This window comes from Microtus oregoni, unplaced genomic scaffold (genome assembly GCF_018167655.1).
Source record: "Microtus oregoni isolate MIOR12 unplaced genomic scaffold, Mior012 000021F_ref0000039, whole genome shotgun sequence".
NCBI classification, from domain to species: Eukaryota; Metazoa; Chordata; class Mammalia; order Rodentia; family Cricetidae; genus Microtus; species Microtus oregoni.
The window spans coordinates 85081-107676 of NW_024543080.1; the positions used below are offsets into that span (position 1 = coordinate 85081).

Genomic DNA, 22596 nt, shown 5'->3' on the forward strand with positions numbered 1-22596 from the left:
TTTAAAAAAAGACCTTTTATATTAACTTCAAAAATGTAAAGGAAAATCAAAATCATACTAATTGGAGACTACTAAATAATACCACATACAAAATCTCCTTAGAATAAGATATCTTTGAAAATTTGAATCTAGAATTTAATTTTGTTACATTTTCATATATAGTCAATGTTTGTTGTGTGATAACTAAATATTTAATAATCTATTTACTTATAGTTTAGACATATCACTATTTCAAATTCTAAAGAAAATGGTATTTATGGGTGAGGGGTGGCGCATGCCTTTAATATCAGCAGTAGGGAACTGAGGCAGGTGGATCTCTGTGAGTAAGTTCGAAGCCAACCTTATCTACAGAGCAAGTTCCAGGATAGCCAAAGGCTACAGAGAAACCTGGTCTCAAAAACCAAGAAAAAGGTATTTACTTAAAACATAATTTATATTGGGGCTGGAGAGACGACTCAGAGGGTAGGAGCACCGGCTGCTCTTCCAGAGGTCCCGAGTTCAATTCCCAGCAACCATCTGTAATGTAATGAGACCTGGTACCTTCCTTGTCAGCAGTACATTGTATGCCTAATAAATAAATCTTTTAAAAAAAACCATAATTTATTTCTCCATATTGAAGAAGAAAGTTGGGCAGGCAAAACAGCTCCATGGAAAATGGAAAATATTCTTGCTACACTGGCCTCACGGCCTGAGTTCTGTCCTCAGGGTCCCCTGAAAAGCCTTAGCCTAGACTACACAGTGTGCCAGAAACAACAAGAGCCTTAGAGAACTGTCCTCTGGCTTCCTCGTGTGCACCAAGGCACACTTGCACCCAGTCATGCACAGTCACACACACAAATAAATACAATCTGAAAAAGAAAAAGCCAAAGCTCCATCCCACACCTACTCCTTTAAAACTGTGCGTGTGTGTGCGCACATTCATCCCGCAGCACTCATGTGGAGGTCCAGGAGTGTGGACTTGGTTCCTTTCCCCTTTCTGTGGCCCCAGCGCTCGGGCTCATGCTGTCAGGCTTGTACAAGAGCTTTGTTCACCAAGCCATCTCAGTGGCCCCACCCCTTATCATTGACATTTCTTGCAAACGCTTGAAATTGTCATTAGAGCATCCATCCAACCATTTAATAATTCTCGTTTTTCCTGGCTTTGGAATTACATTCTAAGCAAAGCCTCCATTTACTCAATTTATAGTTACTGGTAAAAGCACATTAAAAATGACAAATTAAAAAGCTATCTTGCCTGCCCAGTATTGAATATACTTCTTCAGCTTAATGCTTTTAAAAGGATGGCCCATTATATACATGCTGGATCTGTAACTCAAAATCCATGGATCAGTAGCGTTTATCTCAAAGTTCGTTTCTGTATCTTATTTATGTTTTTCTTTTTGGACAGGGACTTGCTATGTAACTCAGGTTATGACCCTCCTAACTTGGGCTCCAAGTGCTAGGATTATAGGCACACCATCATGCTCAAATAACATATTTTACAACTATTTTTTTATCTTCCAAGTCCATCTGTAAAATTGTTTAAGTTTTCAAGACAGGGTTTCTCTGTAGCTTTGGAGCTTGTCCTGGAACTCACTCTGTAGACCAAGCTGACCTCAAACTAACAGAGATCTGCCTGTCTCTGCCTCCCAAGTGCTGCGATTCAAGGAGTACAACACCACCTGCCAAGTTAACTTGATACTAGTGATGAAATTGTTTGCACAAAAAAAATCAGATCTCTAACATCACTGGCAAAAGTAGAATATCAGACAGAAGTCGTTTTCTGTGTCTGTTTCCGCTTTGGGACACTGACTGGCACGACCATGTGAGCCATAGCCTATCTCCTTGCAGTGGATAGTATAGACAAGCTCGCCGTTTAGCCAGCGTGTTTGTCTACTTCCATCCACACGCAAACAGTGCGGTCAGTGTGGAGGTCGCCCCCCTTTCCAGCAGAGTACTATTCCCTGGGAGGCAGGAAGGGAGTTCAGCTCCACATGCAGGCAGTACTGGCTCAAGCTTTCAGAGTCTGACCCCGAGTGGTCATATTTAATTAAGTACTGCTCAATTTGGTGAAAATGTTCCTCGTGATACATAACTCAATCCTGCATGCACAACATAACATCAAGCCCCTTGTAAAGTACGTGTGACATCTCCCAGGAAGATGGGTTCCCCCGATTAGTAAGCATGACTAAGGTCACCAGGCTGTTAGGCACATTTGCTCCCAGCCTTCTGTGTGTCACACGGGTTAAACAGCGGGTTGTCTGGAACATTCCTGGCTCCCCTAGTGCTTTTCCGTGAGCACAGGGACCCCCGTGCCTCCCACACTCCTGCTTCCCCCTTCGTGTTCATTTTCTAACACCACGGGGCGAGTTAAACAACAGAAAGCAGCCGGCTTCAGCATAGAGCCCTGCCTTTGCGTATGTGAGGCCCGCGGCTCGGTTCCTCGCAGTTCAGGACCCCAGATCTGAAATCAAGGTACGGGCAATGCTGACTTCTGGGTAGACCGCAAGAATCCTCACCTGCTCTCTCCCAGCCGCGAGGCTCACCGGCACATCTCTGACCCGAGCCTCGCTCTTCATTGACTTCTGTGTCTCTGTCCTTTCCTCATTTTATAAGGATTCCAGTCAGTTCAGGCCCCAAGGTGAATCCTGGATGGCGTCCTTTACACGTCCTGAGCTAACAACATCTGCAAAGGTCCCCTTCCCGACTGCCACAGTCACGGGTCTAGGTGTTAGAGCATGCGCGTTTCACTGGAAACCTCTACCTTATCTCCTTAGGACAGAAAAATCGGGGAGCTGAGGTAGAGGGCACAATGCTTTTGTGCGCTCATTCTGTCCCTGCTGACCTTTTGCCCAGCTACCAACTGAGTTTATGCGCTTGTGTCTTTCTAGAAGGTGGACAAGAACATCGTCAACAGGCTCTATCTGTCTTTTGTCCTTTATTCCTTGCTGAAAGAGACCAACGTTTGGAGTGTGTCTGAGAAATTTAATATGCCCCGAGGACACGTACAAAGCCTGCTCACGGGAGCCGCCTCATTCTCATCCAGCGTGTTACACTTCTGTGAGGTAATTCACTTACGTGTGTGACATGTACTTCTGGTCTTTTCATTTTCGCTGTTATTAAGCTTGCAAAGCAGGTGTCAGTCTTTCCTCTCTGCTGAGTTACTGTGTTATTTCAAAGCATGCGGATTATTGAAAGCATTTCTCTGTTTCTGCCTGTTTACAAGATTACTACATGTGAGCTTATGGGCTAGTGCAGAAATTACCGAGTCTACTACAACACTTAAGTCAGTAGAAGGTGCAGAGCTGGCCTGTTCCCAGGGCCACTGCTAATAGTTTCAAGCTGTCCATCACAACCCACGGCTTCCACATGGTGACCTATGAGTGATGAGCGGGTTAAGTGAGCCGTGACCATTAGCTGCCGTGGGATTATTCGGTGCCGTGTTTTCTGAACAGCCACGGTGATATGCCAGTCCTAGTGCCTGGCAGGCAGGCTAGGAATCCACATCAAGTATAGGGCTTTGCATATACATATACTTAATATTTGTATATAAATAAACTCATATATGCATTTGAAGTAGATGAGTTTGAAACTAGAAAACTGTAGCATTTCCTTAAGGAGAATTATTGGAGGTAATGAAGCAAATGGACTTAACAGACATCTATAGAACATTCCACCCAAATAGGAAAGAATATACCTTCTTCTCTGCAGCTCATGGAACCTTCTCAAAAATTGACCACATACTCGGAAACAAAGGAAACCTCCACAGATACAAAAAAATATCAGTGTCCACCTGTGAAGGCAGCTTTTAACCACAGATAATCGTGGAAACTTAGTGAAGGCTCTCCGGTGTAGCGGGAAAGCCCTCCAGTGTAGCGGTGTAGCGGGAAGGCCCACCCCAGGCAGCTCGGCACTGGTTGTCTGGCGGTTCCACCAACATCCTTTAGCTCTGCTGTTAGTGCAGCAGCTGCTTGCTCGGTGATGTCAGGGTGACATTACATGTTCTTATGGTGATACCCACAGCCTAGAAAGGGGCCTTTTAAAATTAACATTTCAAACATATTTAGTGTATGAGTTTGTAGTACACTAAACTAAACGTGTGTTGGGGTGCACACTATGTGTGTGCATGTGCATGCATGCCTGTTTGGGTGCATGTGTATGCACTTGCCACAATTGCATGTGGAGGTCAAAGGTCAACATCAGAGGTGTCTTTCTCAATTGCTCCTTCTTCCTTCTTGTCCTGGTTCCCCAGCTCAGGTTACTTCTTCTAGCAGAAAAATTACACAGAATGGGTAATAGAAAAACACAAAAAATGGATCTTTCACTGAACCTGGAGCTCCCCATTTTGGCCACACATCCACACAGACATTTGGTGCTGGGGTCACAGACCTCCCCCACTGCACTTGACTTTCACGTGGGTGCTGAGGGCCCTCACGCTTGTGCAGCAGGCACCTCCCTCAGAGCCGACTCCCCCACCTTGAGTGTACATCTGGAGAAGATCAATTGATACTAATGCCTCCAAGCCAGGTTTAATGCTCACAATTCGTATTTCTTGTTTTTATTAGCTTAGACAATGTTTCCTTGAATATTATTCTGCATTTAAATTTTTCCTTATTAAAACTCTGTCTCTGGGATAATTCCCAGAGGTAAAAACTGTAGTCACTTGACAAACAAAGCCGTACATTTCCTGTGATTTTGATTAGAAATAACTTGGTTTTTTATTTTCAATCTTTTTCCTCCCCCAAAAGCTAGTTCATCGAGCTGCCAGGGTGCCCACCATGCCTCCTCCCCCAAAAGCTAGTTCATCGAGCTGCCAGGGTGCCCACCATCCCTCCTTGACATTGTGCTTGGGATGGTCCTCTCCCTCGCTGCACCCAAACTTCAGAAAAAACTTAGAGGTAACTTGCTCAGCTTAACATTTGATGTATCTTTCTTTTCTCAGGAGCTGGAGGAGTTTTGGGTTTACAGAGCCCTGTTGGTAGAACTTACCAAGAAACTGACCTACTGTGTGAAGGCAGAGCTAATCCCGCTCATGGAAGTGACCGGGGTCTTAGAGGTCAGCCTTGCTCTGGTTCCCCAGCTCAGGTTGTTTTTACTGATGGGAAGATTAGGTTTTACCATTTTGTGAAGGCTGCTTCAGAATGGGGAATAGAAAGAGCTTTGTCGCTCTGGGATCTATAGAGGAACAGAACTGATAGACTCAATATATATCAACAAAGGGTACTTGTTACATCGGCTGACATCTCTGGGTAGTCCCACAGCAGGGGTCTCCACAAGCCGCTCAGTCCCTGAGACTGCATGTGCAGAGGTCCCAGTCCGGTGTGGAAAGCCCGGGGATTCCTGGAGCGCTGCTGGTCTTCATGGGGAAGGTTGAAGAAGCTGGGTTTCTTATCAGTGAGGAATGGTGGCAGTGGCGGTGGCAGCTTAGATGCACTCAGCCGCGGAGAGCAGACTTTTAGCACACCTGATGACTTCCACTGTGTGGAAAACTCCCGAGTCAAATCAGACTCCCAGACACATCCTTAATATTCTGCAGTACTCTGCCATGTTGTCTCTTCATATTTACATTAGTATCTTCATCTGTTGTCTGTTGAATGTAGTTTTTTTATAGTCACAAATACTCATAGTATTAATTTTTTTTAATGTCTTTAGGGTCGAGCAAAACAGTTATACGGTGCAGGTTACAAGAGTATAATGCACTTAGCCAATGCCAATCCAGACGTGCTAGTGAGGACAATTGAGCATCTGTCCAGACGCCAGGCCAAGCAGATTGTTTCCTCAGCAAAGGTGAGCAAGCAAGCTGTGAGAATATGCCACAGCATACTGTCCTTACGCTTCTGATATCAGAGCAAAGCATTGCTTGTCATAGAATAGTTCATAGTTACAAAAACGTGCTCGGGGCTGGAGAGATTGCTCAGTGGTTAAGAGCACTTGCTGCTCTTCCAGAGGACTGCAGGCTCGATTCCCAGTACCCGCAGGGTAACTTACACTTGGTAGCTCTAGTTCTATGGGATCTGATGCCTTCTGATCTCTAAGAGCACTGCGCACACACGGTGCACAGACATACATAAATAAATGCAGCAAACATCCAGACACATCAAATGTAAATTTTAAAAAAACCCCACATACTCAGAATTTGTAGGTACAGATACTGTACCTGTTGCTGACACAGGAGTGCTGAGAAGAGGCGAGAGACAACCTAAAAATTCACACTGGGGGACCGGGCAGCCATGCAGCTTCCCCACACAGCCTCCTCACAGAAGTGTCCTCCTCAGGTGCCCAGCATCCAGCCTCTCCGCTTGCAGACTCCTTCGCTGGCAAGAATCGGTTCTCGTTGGTTTTGGTGCTTTTAGCATTACTGAAGTCACCACGATATGTTGGGGTTAATTTGCCTCTTCTCGTTTCTCCCGTTGCGTCTGGCGGTCTGCCCCTCAGAGGCAGGCCAGCCCTTCCTTTGGGCAAGACTTTCTCTTTCCCATATTAAGTTCTTTAAGCCGTTCACGGGCTTCAGTTTTCTTTTCAAGACTGCCATTGTGCTTCTGTTTGTGTGGGTGAAGCCATACACAGCAATTTGGGGTTATGTCCTTCTTGGTCACAATTATATAAATTGCTTGGCCTTTTACAACCTCATTATTGCATAATTGTGCTGATTGGTCTTCTGTCAGCTTGACACACAAACTAGAGTTATCTGAAAGGAGGGAACCTCAATTGAGGAAATGCCTCCATAAGATCCAGCTGTAACACATTTTCTTAATTAGTGATTGGAGGGAGAGCCCAGTCTATTGTGGATGGTCTTATCCCTGGGCTGGTGGTCCTGGATTCTATAGAAAAGCAGGCTGAGTAAGGTGAGCATCCAAACTGCCTAGGAGGGAAATGGGAGGCGGTGGTGGGGAAGAGACAGAAATCTTTAATAAATAAATAAATTAAAAAAAAAATAGCCGGGCGGTGGTGGCGCACGCCTTTAATACCAGCACTCGGGAGGCAGAGGCAGGCGGATCTCTGCGAGTTCGAGACCAGCCTGGTCTACAAGAGCTAGTTCCAGGACAGTCTCCAAAACCACAGAGTAACCCTGTCTCGAAAAACCAAAATAAATAAATAAATAAATAAATAAATAAATAGAAAAGAAAAGCAGGCTGAGCAGGCCAGGGAAAGCAAGCCAGTAATCAGCACCCTGGCTCCTGCTTCCACAGAGTAACCCTGTCTCGAAAAACCAAAATAAATAAATAAATAGATAAATAAATAAATAAATAAATAAATAAATAAATAAATAGAAAAGAAAAGAAAAGCAGGCTGAGCAGGCCAGGGAAAGCAAGCCAGTAATCAGCACCCTGGCTCCTGCTTCCAAATTCCTGCCCTGTTGGAGTTCCTGTCCTGACTTCCTTCAATGATGAACAGTGATGTGAAGTGTAAGCTGAATAAGCTTTGCCTTATTTAGTGTTCTGCTGCCGAGACACCATGACCGCAGCAACTCTCAGAAGGAAAACATTTAGCTGGGGCTAGCTCACAGTTGAGAGGTTTAGTCTGTTATTGGCGTGCCAGCATGCAGGCAGGCGTGGTTCTGGAAAAGGAACTGAGAGTTCTACATCTTGATCTGAAGCCAGCAGAAGCCGCTGTGTGTTGCACTGAGCATAGCTTGGGCCAAGGAGACCTCAAAGCCCACCTGCACAGTGACGCACTTCCTCCAACAAGGTCACACCTTCTATGGTGCCACTCCCTTTAGGGGACATTTTCTTTCAAACTACCACAAGCCCTTTCCTCCCCAAGAAGCCCTAACTAAGACAGTTATTGTCATTATATGAAAGAGAACTGTTTTTAAAATATATCTCTTTCTCAAGCTTTTGAATGATGCTCAGTGCCTCGAGTGATATTTGCAGTGGTGTGAGAGAGACAGTTTCGGGGTTCACAGACGCAGCCTGCGGGACAGACTGTCCAGTAGACTGGTGTCCCTGGGCAGGTAGGGGCAGCCTGCGGGACAGACTGTCCAGTAGACTGGTGTCCCTGGGCGGGTAGGGGCAGCCTGCGGGACAGACTGTCCAGTAGACTGGTGTCCCTGGGCGGGTAGGGACAGCCTGCGGGACAGACTGTCCAGTAGACTGGTGTCCCTGGGCGGGTAGGGGCAGCCTGCGGGACAGACTGTCCAGTAGACTGGTGTCCCTGGGCGGGTAGGGGCAGCCTGCGGGACAGACTGTCCAGTAGACTGGTGTCCCTGGGCAGGTAGGGGCAGCCTGCGGGACAGACTATCCAGTAGACTGGTGTCCCTGGGCAGGTAGGGGCAGCCTGCGGGACAGACTGTCCAGTAGACTGGTGTCCCTGGGCGGGTAGGGACAGCCTGCAGTCATCTCCTTTATATTGCCTAGCACACAATCAGTTGATAGTACCTGTGCACCAAGTGTTTGCAGGAAGAAATAAACACGACCCAAAGAAATACAGCGGTTTACTGAGCCAGGACTGTGGCGCTGACCATATCCCAGGAAGCCAGTGGTGTCTGCAGGGGCTGTACTCTTGCCTTCAGCACCCTGAGTTCTCCGGACACAGCTCCATCTTACCCCAGTACTCAGTCCAGCTCTCCCACCTTCCAGCCAGCTCATTCTACTTCCTGACACAGGGTGTGAGGATGGCAACATTCTGTATCCAGTGATACTATGGATTTTGTATCATTGTTGCTGATCTATGTACGGTTTTGTTTTGTTCTTTGTTGTTTTTAAGACAGGGTCTCGCCGGGTGGTGGTGGCCCACGCCTTTAATCCCAGCACTCGGGAGGCAGAGGCAGGCGGATCTCTGTGAGTTCGAGACCAGCCTGGTCTACAGAGTTAGTTCCAGGACAGGCTCCAAAACCACAGAGAAACCCTGTCTCGAAAAACCAAAAAAAAAAAAAAAAAAAAAAAAAAAAAAAAAAAAAAAAAGACAGGGTCTCACTGTGTAGCCCTGGCTGGCCAGGAACTCTCTATATTGACCAGGCTGGCCTCAAACTGATGGAGATCCTCTGAGTGCCAGGATTAAAGGCTTGCGCCACCGCCACTGCTCCCAGTTTATGGTCTGTGTAGTTTCCTCTTTTCTTTTCTTTTCTTTTCTTTTTTCTTCTCTCTCTCTCTCTCTCTCTCTCTCTCTCTCTCTTTTGTTGTTGTATTATTTTTGTTGTGTTTTGTTTTCTGAGATGGGGTCTCTGTGTAGTCCTAGCTGTCCTGGAACTCACTTTGTGAACCAGGTTGGCCTTGAATTCACAGAGACCTGCCTGCCTGTCTCCAGAGTGCTGGGATTAAAGGTGTGTGCCACCCCCACCCGGCGATCTGTGTAGTTTTTGGAAGATACGATAGGACATTTATATGGTTACCATTACCTCAGATACTGGAAAGCCTGGCTTATATTTTGATTTCCCTGTGCAATGCTCTGCCTTATCTCATTAGAGAGCACTGTGTTCTTTTTCATTTCCACTTGGTTTCTTAGGGTTTTTCCCTTTATGAAGTTTTTGCTAAGCTTTTTATTATAAGCAGCATTACAAATAAATTTCTCTGCTCTCTAGACAAAATCCACCTGCAACTAATCCCAACATTTTATTTCTCATGTTTAGAAAATAGAAAAAAGTCACTGTTCATCAAATTTTTTCTTGAAATATTCTAAAATGCCATTTTGTTTTGCTGTTTGACTCAGTGACTTTGGCTGGATTTGAAACTGAGTGATCCCCCTGCCTCTGCCTCCTGTGTGTGGGAACTAAAGGAGTGATTCCCCTGCCTCTGCCTCTTGTGTGTGGGAACTAAAGGAGTGATTCCCCTGCCTCTGCCTCTTGTGTGTGGGAACTAAAGGAGCGATTCCCCTGCCTCTGCCTCCTGTGTGTGGGAACTAAAGGAGTGATTCCCCTGCCTCTGCCTCCTGTGTGTGGGAACTAAGGCAAACCAGCACATGTCCTCCACACTGTGCTTGGGATACTCTCTTCCCTGCACGCTGTCTTTAAATTATCCTATTTCTAGACATGGCAGCATGCACGTTCTGAGCCCTGAAGCAGGAAGATCACAAATATGAGGCCAACCTAGACTACATAGTGAAGTCCTAGCTCACAAAGTATAAGGTGGGGGAGGGGGGGTATAGAGGTAGCTCAGTGGTTAAGAGCACTGACTGCTCTTCCAGAGGACTTGGGTTCATATTTCTTGCACCCACATAGCCACCACAACCCTCTATAATAGCAGTTCGAGGGGATCCACCCAACTCTTCTGACCTCCAGGGACACATGGTGTATGCACATGCAATGCATGCTAACAAAAATACCCATACACATTAAATAACTAAGTAATTAATCAAAAAATACATGAGGGAAAAATGACAGGGGGGAGATGAAGGGAAGAAAGATCAGACTTTGTTTACTTTAGAAGCTTTAGGGAAAAAAATCTGTTTTGTAATACTGATGGGCTTCTAAAAGCACACTAAATTATGAGAATAAAATATATCTGTAAAATAACAGTTTCCAGATCTAATTGAACATATATGAAAGGATAGCAGTTTCAAGAGGTAATTAAATTTTTGCAAAATTCTCTGAAATTTTATAGATTATAAATTAAGTTTTAAGTGCCCAGGTCTTCTGTGAAGCAAATCTCTTAGTGTAGGAAAGCGCCATTCTTTTTGGTACACTGAACACTGGTCAGCTAAAATGGTTTTTAACAGAATTCCTCAGCTTCATTTACTGAAATCGCTTGTTCTTAAGTGGCTGTTTTTCAGTCCCACTATTTTAGCTCTAACGTTGGATATTGATGTGTCAAGCTCGGGTTTTTAGCAGACATACAATGTTGGCAACTCTCTAGCCAAGTACATTTGGCCTCACGACTGGGTGTTTACTGCAGATGCTGCTGCACGAGAAGGCACAGACTTTGCAGGAAGAAGCTGAAGAACTGCTGAGATGGCCTGCCGACCTCCCTGGGCTGGGGGCTTCCAACACCGAGAAGGCGTGACCGTGCTGGGGATACCTCTCTGTGGTAGGGCGTTTGCCTCACATGCCCAAGGCCCTGGGCTAAACCCTCCGTACCATCAAGAAAGAAGAAAAGGCCAAAGGGATTATAATTTAGCACGGTGGTGAACACCTGTAATTCCAGCTCTTGGGAGACAGAGGCAGGAGACTGGACATTAAAAGTCACCTTCAACTGCATGTAGAGCTGGAGGCCAGCCTGAGCTGCAGGAGTCCCTGTCTCAAAAAAACAAAACAAAAAAACCATGAAGCTGTCTGATGTATGTATTCAAATTTGAGTTATTTATTATATATATGTCTTATTATTGAAGATTCTCTATAAATGAAATATATAAATATATACATTAAAGACTGGATGAACTCTAAGAGCGGCCTCTGGATGACTGATTCTACCATCACCAGTAACTGCTGGAACAGCCCACTAATAACCCATTTTCTTCCACTTCTGTGCACTGTGTCTTCCTCTACATACCCCAGCCTAGCTTTCTGGTAATATCTTTCACTGTTTTTCTACCATTTCCCCAGTGTTTTGTGCCGGCTAACCACATGCTCTTGGTGTGGGACAATGGTCTGTATTCTGTCAGTTATATTTTAAATAAACGCTGATTGGCCAGTAGCCAGGCAGGAAGTATAGGTGGGACAACCAGACAGGAAGTAGAGGCAGATCAATTCTGGGAACAGGAGAATTCTGGGAAGAATCCTAGTCTGAAGTTGTGATCCAGCCACAGAAGAAGATGTGACTGCCTAACTAAATAAGGTACTGAGCCACGTGGCTAACATAGACAAGAATAATGGGCTAATATAAACTATAAGAGTTAATAAGAAGCCTGAGCTAATGGGCCAATCAGTTTATAGTTAATGTAGACTTCTGTGTGATTTCTCTGATGGTGAGTTGTGTGCCCAGCCGTCTCTCTCATCTCTCTCGTCACATTGGACCACAGTCAGCAGAGCTTGCCCCCCCCCCCCGTGGGATCTCTAGGAAAGTACTCCATACCCATCCACAGGATGCCCTCTGCTCTAAGTATTACAGGCTTTTGTTTTTTTTCTTTTTTGCTACTGCTTTAAGAGCATATGACCCTCTTACTGATCATGTGTGTGCACCACACAGCATCCACCACAGCTCACAGAAGAATGTCTGTGGAAAAGAACCGGATTAACAATTTGAAGGGCCTATTTTCTAATTTTATAAACTTTATTATTTAAAAAAAACCTTGCAAATAACTTTTTAAAAAGCCACACACCAAGATTAACAGAAATGATTTCTTTCCAAGAATGACTTTAAATACAACTTTCCTTTATCAGAATTGTAGTGAAAAATAGCTAACCTGGAGCTGCAGAGGGACTCGGTGCCTAAGAGCACTGGCTGTCCCTGCAGAGGACTGGGCTTCGGTTCCCAGCACCCACATGGCAGCTCACAACCACCCATAACTCTGACCCCAGGGGATCTGATGCCCCCGTCTGGTCTCCATGGACACTGAATATTCGTGGCATATCTGCAGGCAAAACACCCCCACACATAAATAAAAATAAAGGTTAGAAATGGTTTTAGCAGCTAAGCTCAGGGTAAGGAAAATGCAGCCAGCATTGCAAACACTGGATGGTTAGGGTCAGTTCTGGTTACCTAAGCGACTTGCATTGGAATGTTTTCAGAGGGGTTCACAGCCATGTTCTGTGTCCTAACATGGTAGAGGGCAGCACTGTACTTACTGACAGAGTACTTACTGTGTGACAGTAACTGCTGCTCATGCAGAGTAACCAACAACATCCCAGAACGGTAACGCAGGTACTGCTGTTGTCCCCATGGCAAGGGTGAGCAAGGGTTAAAGCCCCCTCCAAGGCCATTGACCGCTAATTGCTAAACAGAAATCCAGATCCGTGTAGTACAACGGTGCCCACACGCTTGTTATAGAATACTGTTCAAAGGACCGAGTTCTCAGCACAGAGGAGATTTATTTACCCCAAAAGGACAGAGGGCAAGGAATCAGAGACAAAGACAGGAGATAGAGGAGGGAGAAGGGGAAGGGATATTTGTCCCAGAGGGACAAAGGACTACCTCTGGATAGAGAGGAGACCAACATGGCCCATAGGCAAAGGGCAGTTTATAAAGTGCAAAGGAAAACCCCGTGTTAGGATGAAGTGTTTAATTTCGATTGGACAGGTTAATTAAGTGAGCTGAAAGTGGGTTTTTGATTGTGGTAGTCAGCCTCAGGAGGAGAAAAGCGGCTAAAGAAGGGAAGAGGTCTTAGTGGATAGCTTTAAAAATGTAATCTAACAGCTGTAGCAAGGTGGGGGGGGGATGGGGGAGAAAGGCAAGGAAAGCCTGTCAAGCCATGCTCGCCCTGCTCAAGCTGGCCAGAGTCCCTTCACTGACCAGATCCTGAGACTCTTGGCAGCCACAGACGTGCCTAAGGGCAGCTGGAAGCAGAGACGCTTCTCCATCAGTGCTGGCCGCCTCTCCTGTCTCAGGCTACTCTTAGACTGACACCATTTGTAGCTTCTTAAACAGGTGACGCTTCATGGTGGGGGAAAATGCATAAGTCAGTCCATCATGTTAGAACAAAGACTGCCTCAGTGTTCAGAAAAGTAAGCTAACCCACTTAAGCCAAGTTTTCAGATAGCAATTTAGATATGGAGAGTTTTATGGTGTCACCCCCTGTTCCAAAGCATCAAGGAATATCCTTCCCATTCATACCATCCATTTACCTATGAATTTATAATTTCATTTTTGAAGATATATTTTTGTCATTACTTATATGCTTGCGTGTACTTGCATGTGCATGCAGGTGCTCACGGACGCCAGTGCGTTGGATGTCCCTACAATTAGAGTTACAGGCAGTTGTGAGCTGCCTAGTGTGGATGCTGGGAATGAACTCAGTTTCCTATGGGAGACTATCTCCACTCCCCATAATTTCATTTTTCTATAGCTGAATAATATGCTGTTGTATGAATTGTCACCTTGTCACAATGAAATGTATCACAGTTCATCATCAATTCACCAGTTAATGGGAATCTAGTTTCCAATCCCTGGCAATTATGAATAGGGCAGCAATGAGCTGCTGAGTAAGCACCTCTGTGGTAAGGTTCAGGGGCCTTTGGGTGTGTGTCCAAGAGTGGCACAGAGGGAGCTTGAGGTAGATCTGTCCCTAGGTTGATATGGGATTCCCCTTTGTATACTGTGAATATGTTTTATTACCATTGGTTAAAGAAGAAGCTGTTTTGACCTATGGTGGGGCAGAATATAGCTAGACTGAATGCAGGGAGAAAGAAGGCAGAGTTCGACAGATGCCGTGTAGCCACCCAAGAAGCAAGATGTGAGGTAACAAACCACAAGCCTCATGGTAAAATATAAAATAATAGAAATGGGTTAATTTAAGATGTAAGAACTAGCAAGAAATATGCCTGAGCCTTTGGCCAAACAGTGTTGTAATTAATAGAGTTTCTGTGTGATTATTCGAGTCTGGGCAGCCAGGAAATGAAAGCACAGTCTCCTTTTACACTAGATCCCTAAGGAATTGTTACACTGATTCCCATGGTGACTATATAGTTACAGTCCCACGGACAATGGAGGAGTGTTTCTTTAAGTGTTTCTCGGCCATTGTGTTTCATCGTTGGAGAAGTTCACGCTTAGTCCCCACTTTTAATTGGGTTGTTTTCTTGATGTTCAGTCTTTTTAGTTATTTATATATTGCTTGCTATATACACAGCTCCTCTCCTGAGCTGGTTCCACTCCCTATATGCAGCTCTCCTTGGCTATATGCAGCTCTCCTTGGCTATATCTAGCTCTCCTTGGCTATATGCAGCTCTCCTTGGCTATATGCAGCTCTCCTTGGCTATATGCAGCTCTCCTTGGCTATATGCAGCTCTCCTTGGCTATATGCAGCTCTCCTTGGCTATATGCAGCTCTCCTTGGCTATATGCAGCTCTCCTTGGCTATATGCAGCTCTCCTTGGCTATATGCAGCTCTCCTTGGCTATATGCAGCTCTCCTTGGCTATATGCAGCTCTCCTTGGCTATATGCAGCTCTCCTTGGCTATATGCAGCTCTCTCAGCTCTGATATCCCTAGTGTCTTGGGATCCTCACCCCAACCCAGCTTCACACAATGGCCTCTCACAGCCTTGCAGGGGTTTCATCCCTGTTACATGTTGCCTGGCCTCAGAAGCTTTCTTCTGAAACCATGAAGACAGATCTACAACCTCTTCACCCTTGAATCTTTCATACCTCCAAAGCCAATACCCCATGGATGGCACTGCCAATTTGACTACCAGTTTGGAGTGGGCATTTCTCACACCCAAAGCTGATACCCCATGGATGGCACTGCCAATTTGACTACCAGCTTGGAATGGACACACCTCACCTCCAAAGCTGATGCCCATGGCTGTGGCTGGCACTGCCAATTTGACTACCAGCTTGGAATGGACACACCTCACCTCCAAAGCCGATGCCCATGGATGGCACTGCCAATTTGACTACCAGCTTGGAGTGGGTACGCCTCACCCCCACCATATTCTCAACAGCTTTTGTTATGGTGCTGCTCTCCTGAAGCAGGGACTCTTCAGGCCTCTGAGTGACTGGTTTCCATCTGGTACAGGCCATCTCCTCAAAGATATTCCCCCTTCTTTAAAATGGGCAGAAAGTACGTTATTATAAAAAGATATTCATAAAGCTATGAAAAGTAAGCCAACAGAAACTTATGTGTAACGAAACCACTGTTGAACTGAGAGATGACTCAGTGGTTAAGAGCACTGGCTACTATTCCCGAGAACTGGGTTCAAATCTCGGCACCTACATGGCAGCTCACAACCATTAGTAACTTCAGTTTCAGTGGATCCAATGCCCTCTTATGTCCTACATGGGCTCCAGGCATATATAGGCTACACAGACATACATGCAGGCAAAACACTCACACACATAAAATTTAAAAATAAAAATAATGCCAGGTGTGGTGCTATTAATACCATAACTCAGGTGACAGGAGAATTTCTGTGGTTTGAGGCCAGCTTGGTCTACATTAGCAAGTTCCAAATCAGCTAAGGCGACATTGTGAGACCCTTGAGAAAAGGAAAGAGCCAGATGGTAGTGGTGCTTGCCTTTAATTCCAGTACTTGGGAGACAGAGACAGGTGAATACCTGTGAGTTTGAGGCCAGTCTTGTCTACAGAGTGAGTTCCAGGATGGTCTCCAAAGCTACAGAGAAACCCTGTCACAAAAGAAAAAGAAGGAGGAAGAGGAGGAGGAGGAGGAGGAGGAGGAGGAAAGAAGAAGGAAAAAAGGAAGAAAGGAAGGAAGGAGAGGCAGCAGTCACAGGAGCTACTATAACCTTATTAACTGGAGGTTTTGTAGTTAGATGTATTACTCTTATGATTACATAAACTGGGGAAAATTGAAAGGCAATGGACATCCCTATAAAAAGTACAATCACATACTAATTTGAGTGTTTAAACTGGTAAGAATTTTGAAAATTAGAATAAAGGTCTAGAGTCTGCCCTTGAATTGATGAAGGGATTCAACATAATGTTGTTGAAATTTGTCAAGGTCACTTGGAACCTAATGAAAACATTTAAGTGCATCTTACTGAATACGATAGTCACAGTACAGTTAGCCTGATACTGGCCACAACATCAAATAAAGAGGGGGGCTATCTTGTCCTCATTTCCTTGAAATGTAGTAAAGCACAAGTCCATGAACCGCAAGCTGTGGTGTGAACAGAGTATGTCAGAGCATGGAAGATAAGTTCTTTGTGAGCCAGACTGGGTGCAGCGATAGGCAGAGTGCCCGGAAAGGATCTGTGGAAGAGCTGGACCATGAAAGAGATGCTGAAAAAGCAGGAGAACGTCGAGCATTTGTGACGAATCACGAGAAAGGTGTCTGCAGGGGAGAGAGCCTACGTGCTCTCCCAGCTGAGGTACACAAAAGGGGCAATGAGCCGCACCATCTGTACACCGGATTCTTAAACAGTCACGAGAAACCCAAAAGGTGCATGGTTTGTGCTGAGCCATCTCTGTCCTTTCATCTGGTGTCCCCTGTGATCGATGAAAGCCATTTGCAAAACAGCTGAGAGCCTGCACGTATGAGCACAATACAGGCAGGACCATATGGAGATTAAGTTCACAACCTCGGCCTTCTTAGTGTGGTCTCTCTAGATGAACCCCTCTGTTGAGGAAAGCTGGGCACTAGCGAAAACACTGTATGTGAACCAAATAGTGGGTTCTGTGCTAACCCCATTGCAAGGGATTTAAAACAAGCAGGGGTCTCAACTCAGCTTCCGTGTGGCAGCTTCTGTGTGTGGGGGGGGCGTCCTATGGGAGTAAGGCACAAGTAGAGGCTTGGGCACAGTTAACAGTGTGTTAACTGATACTTCCCTGGGGGAGAAGCATCCCCATCAGGCCCTGTGGACAGGAGATGAGAGCAGGAGCTGGTTCCCTGCATGCTGGCATTTCTAAAGTCTCCGAGGTCCTAAAAACAACAACGTGAGCCTGTGTGTTTGCATGTGCATGTGTGAGGGAGTGCATACACGAGTGTGTGTGTGTATGTGTGTGTGTCTGTATGTGTGTGTGTCTGTATGTGTGTGTGTCTGTATGTGTGTGTGTGTGTGTGTGTGTGTGTGAAGATCAGCCTCTCAGAGTGGAAGAAAGGGATGTACAACTGCAAGCTTTTCTAAAGAAGCCATTCTAAGGCTCATCTCCTACCGGGTTTAACTGGAATAGAATTGCAGAAGTCTTTGTCATGCAGACATTTTAAGAGGAGCTGGGAGCTGGAGAGGTGGCTCCGCAGTTAAGAGCACTGGCTGCTCTTCCAGAGGGCCTAAGTTCAATTCCCAACAACCACGTGGTGGCTCACAACCATCTGTTATGAGATCTGGTGCCCTCTTCTGGCATGTAGGCATATATGCAGAGCACTCCTATATAAACCATAAATAAATAAAGCAAACTTAACCAAAGAAGGAAATAAGATTTCTTTAAAAAAAAAAAAAAGAGGATCTGGGTTCATCCTAAATGTGTAGCCTTGAGCTTAGAAACTGTGTTAAGCTTTTTTGTGAGTGGGGATGGGGGTGTGTAAAATCATGTGTCACTTTTAGACACAAGTTGAGACAGACTGGGAAAGGGTCTGTCCAAAGTTTGTCAAGAGAGTCTTTGCCATCTTCCAATAGAGCGCCAGATGTTTTGCCTAGACCACTGTTTAAAATGACATCCTAAGACAGATGTTTTATCGCTTTCTCTCCGTCACAGCCTGGATAGCTAACTGAGGGTTTGCTCTTCTCTGTATATACAACCTCAGGGAAGTTGTATTTGGAAATTATTCTAGGGGCAGGCATAGCTCTTTGGTTCCACTTTCAAGAATTCCGCAGAACCGTTCAGAAACTGAAGTGACCTTGAAAACCTTCCTCTGCCCATCGCTTGGGCCAGAGCAGGTGCAGTTTAGAATAACCTCAAGAGGGGTTGAGCTTTGATAGGCAACAGGCTGTGTTGAGCTGGCCCAGCCTGTGCAGCCTTACTAAATCAAAATTAAATGTTAATGCTGGCAATGTCTGTGCCCCTCTGCTGGGGAAACTAAAATGCAGAGAAACGAGGCTCTAACAGCTGCCAGTAACCGGGCCACTGCCTCCTCCCGAGCCTGGGCTCTCAGGATTTACATCAACACCTAATAATGGTCATGTCGTGTGAAATGCTCCCCTCGTCGAGAGGTCAGACTGGAGGAGTGTGTTCCTGCAGAGGCTGAAGGTCCTTGAGAGAAACACAGGGAGGGCATTGATACACGGAAAACAGATATAAAAAAGCAGAATGGTCCTATGTCCCCCAAAATAATGTCATTCCCAGGCAGCTGCTGAGGCTGCCCTGCAGCAGCTGTGATCAGCCCATGATTCAGGGATGGTCGGCTTCCCCACAGGCCTATCATGGACACGTTTGTTGCCCTTTCCTATAGAATGAGATATCCCAGCACTCTGCGACTTTCCTGCCCGTTGAGCACCGAGACACTCTTGCCCAACATTTATTCCGAATGCATCACTGCAGGCTATGGATCCTTCAGGACCCATGGTTTCATTCACAAATAATGGCCGTCTGGATTTCCCGTGTTTGATACAGGCCACAGAGAAAGCTGAGGCCTCCGACACCATTCCAGGTTTCTACTCCTCCAGAACGGGGTCTGTTGTGTGAGGAGCGTTGGTCCCCCAGCCTTGGAACAAACCCTGGATCCTCTGTGTGGTTGTTTCCCTGGTGAGTCAAGTGGCCTCGAAGGAATGAGTCCTAACCCAGAACTCTTAAATCATCATGAGAATTTCACATGTGTGGTTACTGGGGGCAGTGGAGATCTCACATATTTAAAAAGAAAAAAGAGGAAAGGGAAGAGGAGGAGAGAAGAGGAAGTAGCAGCAGCTGTTCTTGCTTCTCAGGCAATGCCTACCACTCGAGTTGAGTCTAGTCAGGAGTGGCTGTTTGTGGTAGGCACTGAGTCCTTCTGCGTGAGGTTCTTACAAGAGGCATGTGGAAAAACTGTCACACAGGACTCGTGAAAAAGAGATGGACTGGGCATGGTGGCCTTTGAGTTTGAGGCTAGCCTGTCTACATAGCAAGTTCCAGGTCAGCCAGGGCTATGTCATGAGACCCTGTCTAAAGCTACGAAAACTTAACTCTTTACTGACTGGGAAGATGATTCAGTCGCTAAGAGGACTTGATGCTCCTGTGGAGGACCCAGGCTCAGTCCCTGAGGACCCAGGCTCAGTTCCTGCCCACTCCCATCTTACAACTGCCTATAACACATAATTTCAGCTCCAATGTCCTCTGCCTCTAAAGGTACCCTCACTCCTGTACATACCCACACACAGACACACACACCATAAATACATATTTATAAGAGAACTAAATAGGCTATTAGTTCTCATACCCATTCCAGCTTCTCTGAAGCGCATGGTCTGGTGTCTGAACATTTGCAGTCTCCAGGCTTTCTTCTCCAAATGGTATTCAGGTTTAGCCGATGGGGACCCCCCCTTGAATCCCAGAGTTGATAAAAAGATATTTTAATTGGAAGACACATGAAATCCAGCAGAAGCTGGAAGAAGTCTTCTAGGAGTTTCTCTTATCTAGCCAAAAGGAGAGACTTAAGAAATGAAGCCACTTCAGATCTCCTTGAGCCAGGAGAAATCTCTGTAGATTCCCTTTCTAGGGACAACACGGGCAGGCAGAAGACAGATGACACACACCACACACTGTGTCCCAGACTCTCCTGTTTCCCCTTATTCTTACCCTATGGGATTAACACTTCCTCACAAATATCTTGGCCTTTGTGTACCTGCACATACAAAGTATACACACACACACACACACACACACACACACAAATAGAGAGAATGTAATTTAAATGACTTTTAAAACCCCTAGACATAGGAAATCTGATGGCTTTTTTTCTCTCTTGAAATCCCTCCTCTCTTGGGCGTTTCCCTCACTTTTTCCGCAATCTCTCACTGACCTGTAACAATTCTTAATATCGCCTGTTTCTGCTTTGCAGACTCCTGTGAGTCTATGTCATTTCGTTGTCCTGAGATAATAAACTCGGAACCACCATCCCGGACCAATCTGTGATGACCACGGGTGTCTAGCACCTTAGGTCCCTGGGTCATGCATGACTGAGCTGTGAAGGACTCTCAGAAACCCTGACCCGGGGCTGCAGAGATGGCTCTTTTGGAGGACCCAGGTTCAATTCCCAGCACCCGCATAGCAGCTCACAACCAGTGACTCTAGGTCCAGGGGATCCAGCACCCTCTTATGATGATTGCATAGGGAGCATTTGTGAGGACCTCACGGCGACCATGGCTGTTTGACAACGGTCCAGCATTTCAGCATTGCAGCCCACACTTCTCCAGCCCCCTTTTGCTTTCATTTTTAACGATTCTCATTATTAATACCTTTCCGTTCGGGAAATTTTCTGTGGGATTGTTTATATCTTTGTAAAGGATGAAAATGCGTACAATGGTGTCCTCTCTAAACAACATAATTCTTTAGAAAAAAACATTCCCACCCCCGTGGAACCAGGAATTCCATTGTGCCCTCCTAATTACACCAAGAACAGGAAAGTTAGAGATTTTCCAGACACCCCTGACTCCAAGGATGAAAAAAACCTACAATCCAGATCCAGAGCCGGAGGCCGTGAAAGGCAAGAGGTCAGTTATTAAATACAGAGAAATCAGAATGTGCAGTGTGATGGGGAAACAAAACTGTAGCGTAGTGTCTGCTCCCCAGAGGCCTTTCCCAAGGTCAGGCATCTGGATGAGGGCCTCCATCCCTGGGGGCTTAAGGAAAATTCCTGCTTCAGTAAGCAGTTGAGGACTCAAATTTTGTTACCAGGAGACCTAACTTTTCTTTGTTTTCTCGTCTTTGGTTTTGTTTTTTTGTTTTTGGTTTTTTGTTTTTTTTGTTTTTTTTGTTTTTTTTTTTTTTGAGACAGGATCTTGTAAATAGTCCTGGCTGACCTACAACTCACGCTGTAGCCCAGGTTCACCTGCCTCTGCCTCCTGAGTGCAGGGATTAAGGGTAAGTGTCACAGGGTTAATCTGTTCAACAGTTCTGGTTGCCCTGGAATTTGCTTGGTAGACCAGGCTGGTCTTGAACTCACAGAGATCCACCTGCGTCTGCCTCCCAAGAGCTAGGACTGAAGGCACACGCCACCACTGCCCGGTGATGACACTTTTTTTTTTATTTTTTAAGGTTTTATTGTTTTGATTTAAACAAATTTTTTTGTTTGTTTGTTTGGGGTGTGTTTGTTTTTCTTTATTTGTTTTCCAGGACAGGGTTTCTCTGTGTAGCCCTGGTTGTCCTGGCACTCACTCCGTAGACCAGGCTGGTCTTGAGTTCAGAACAGAGATCTGCCTGTTTTTGCTTCCCGAGTGCTGGAACTAAAGGCCCGTGTCACTACCACCCGGCTGGTTATGTTTTTTACACTATGCCTCGTTTCAAACCCAGGGCCTCATGTCTGCTCGGCAAGCATTCCATCGATTAAGATACAACCCTAGCCGAACTCCTTTTTATTTTTTAAGACTTATTTTTAGTTTTAGTTATATGTTGTATGTGGGGGCGGGGCGTGTGCATGCAGGTGCAAGTACCACGCCCATGGAATTGGAGCTCTTTGACCTCAATTCTGCTTTCTTTGGGATTGTTTTTATGATGGTGAAGTGGCATCATAAAAACTTACATATCTCCTCAGAAATAAAACTGTACGAGAGGAGTCCCCCTTTTGTCTGTGAGAGTAACTGTGTTCAAAATATCTGTCATGCTTTTCTCTTTTTATTTTTTTTTTTTTGTCATCGGAGTGCCAGCCGTAAACATTGTGACAGTTTTTTTCCATGATATTATTTGAGCTCTACATTTTTCTCTGCTCCCCTCCCTGCCTCTCCTCTCCCCACTGAAACCCCCCACAAGGTCCCCGTGCTCTCAATTTACTCAGGAGATCTTGTCTTATTCTACTTCCCATGTAGATTAGATCTATGTAAGTCTCTCTTAGTGTCCTCCTTGCTGTTTAAATTCTCTGGGATTGTGGTTTGTAGGCTGACTTTCTTTGCTTTATGTTTAAAAACCACCTATGTGTAAGTACATGTGATAATTGTCTTTCTTTGTGTGGATTAACTCACTCAAAATAATGTTTTCTAGTTTCATCCATTTATCCTGCAAAATTCAAGC

General features: G+C 45.5%; 1 protein-coding gene across 4 annotated transcripts in view; it reads left to right on the plus strand.

Annotated features, from left to right (window-relative positions):
• Nucleotides 1-11573, plus strand: part of LOC121460927 (helicase POLQ-like) — a 42860-nt gene extending 31287 nt beyond the window's left edge. For 3 of the 4 annotated variants that reach the window (XM_041671613.1, XM_041671615.1, XM_041671616.1), the window contains 4 exons: nt 2871-3044; nt 4922-5035; nt 5632-5766; nt 10809-11573. In XM_041671613.1, coding sequence (XP_041527547.1) covers nt 2871-3044; nt 4922-5035; nt 5632-5766; nt 10809-10916 — 531 coding nt within the window. In that variant the 3' untranslated portion in view covers nt 10917-11573. The remainder of the gene's footprint in view (nt 1-2870; nt 3045-4921; nt 5036-5631; nt 5767-10808) is intronic. The other variant, XM_041671614.1, reaches the window with a different exon arrangement.
• The last annotated feature ends 11023 nt before the right edge of the window (nt 11574-22596 follow it).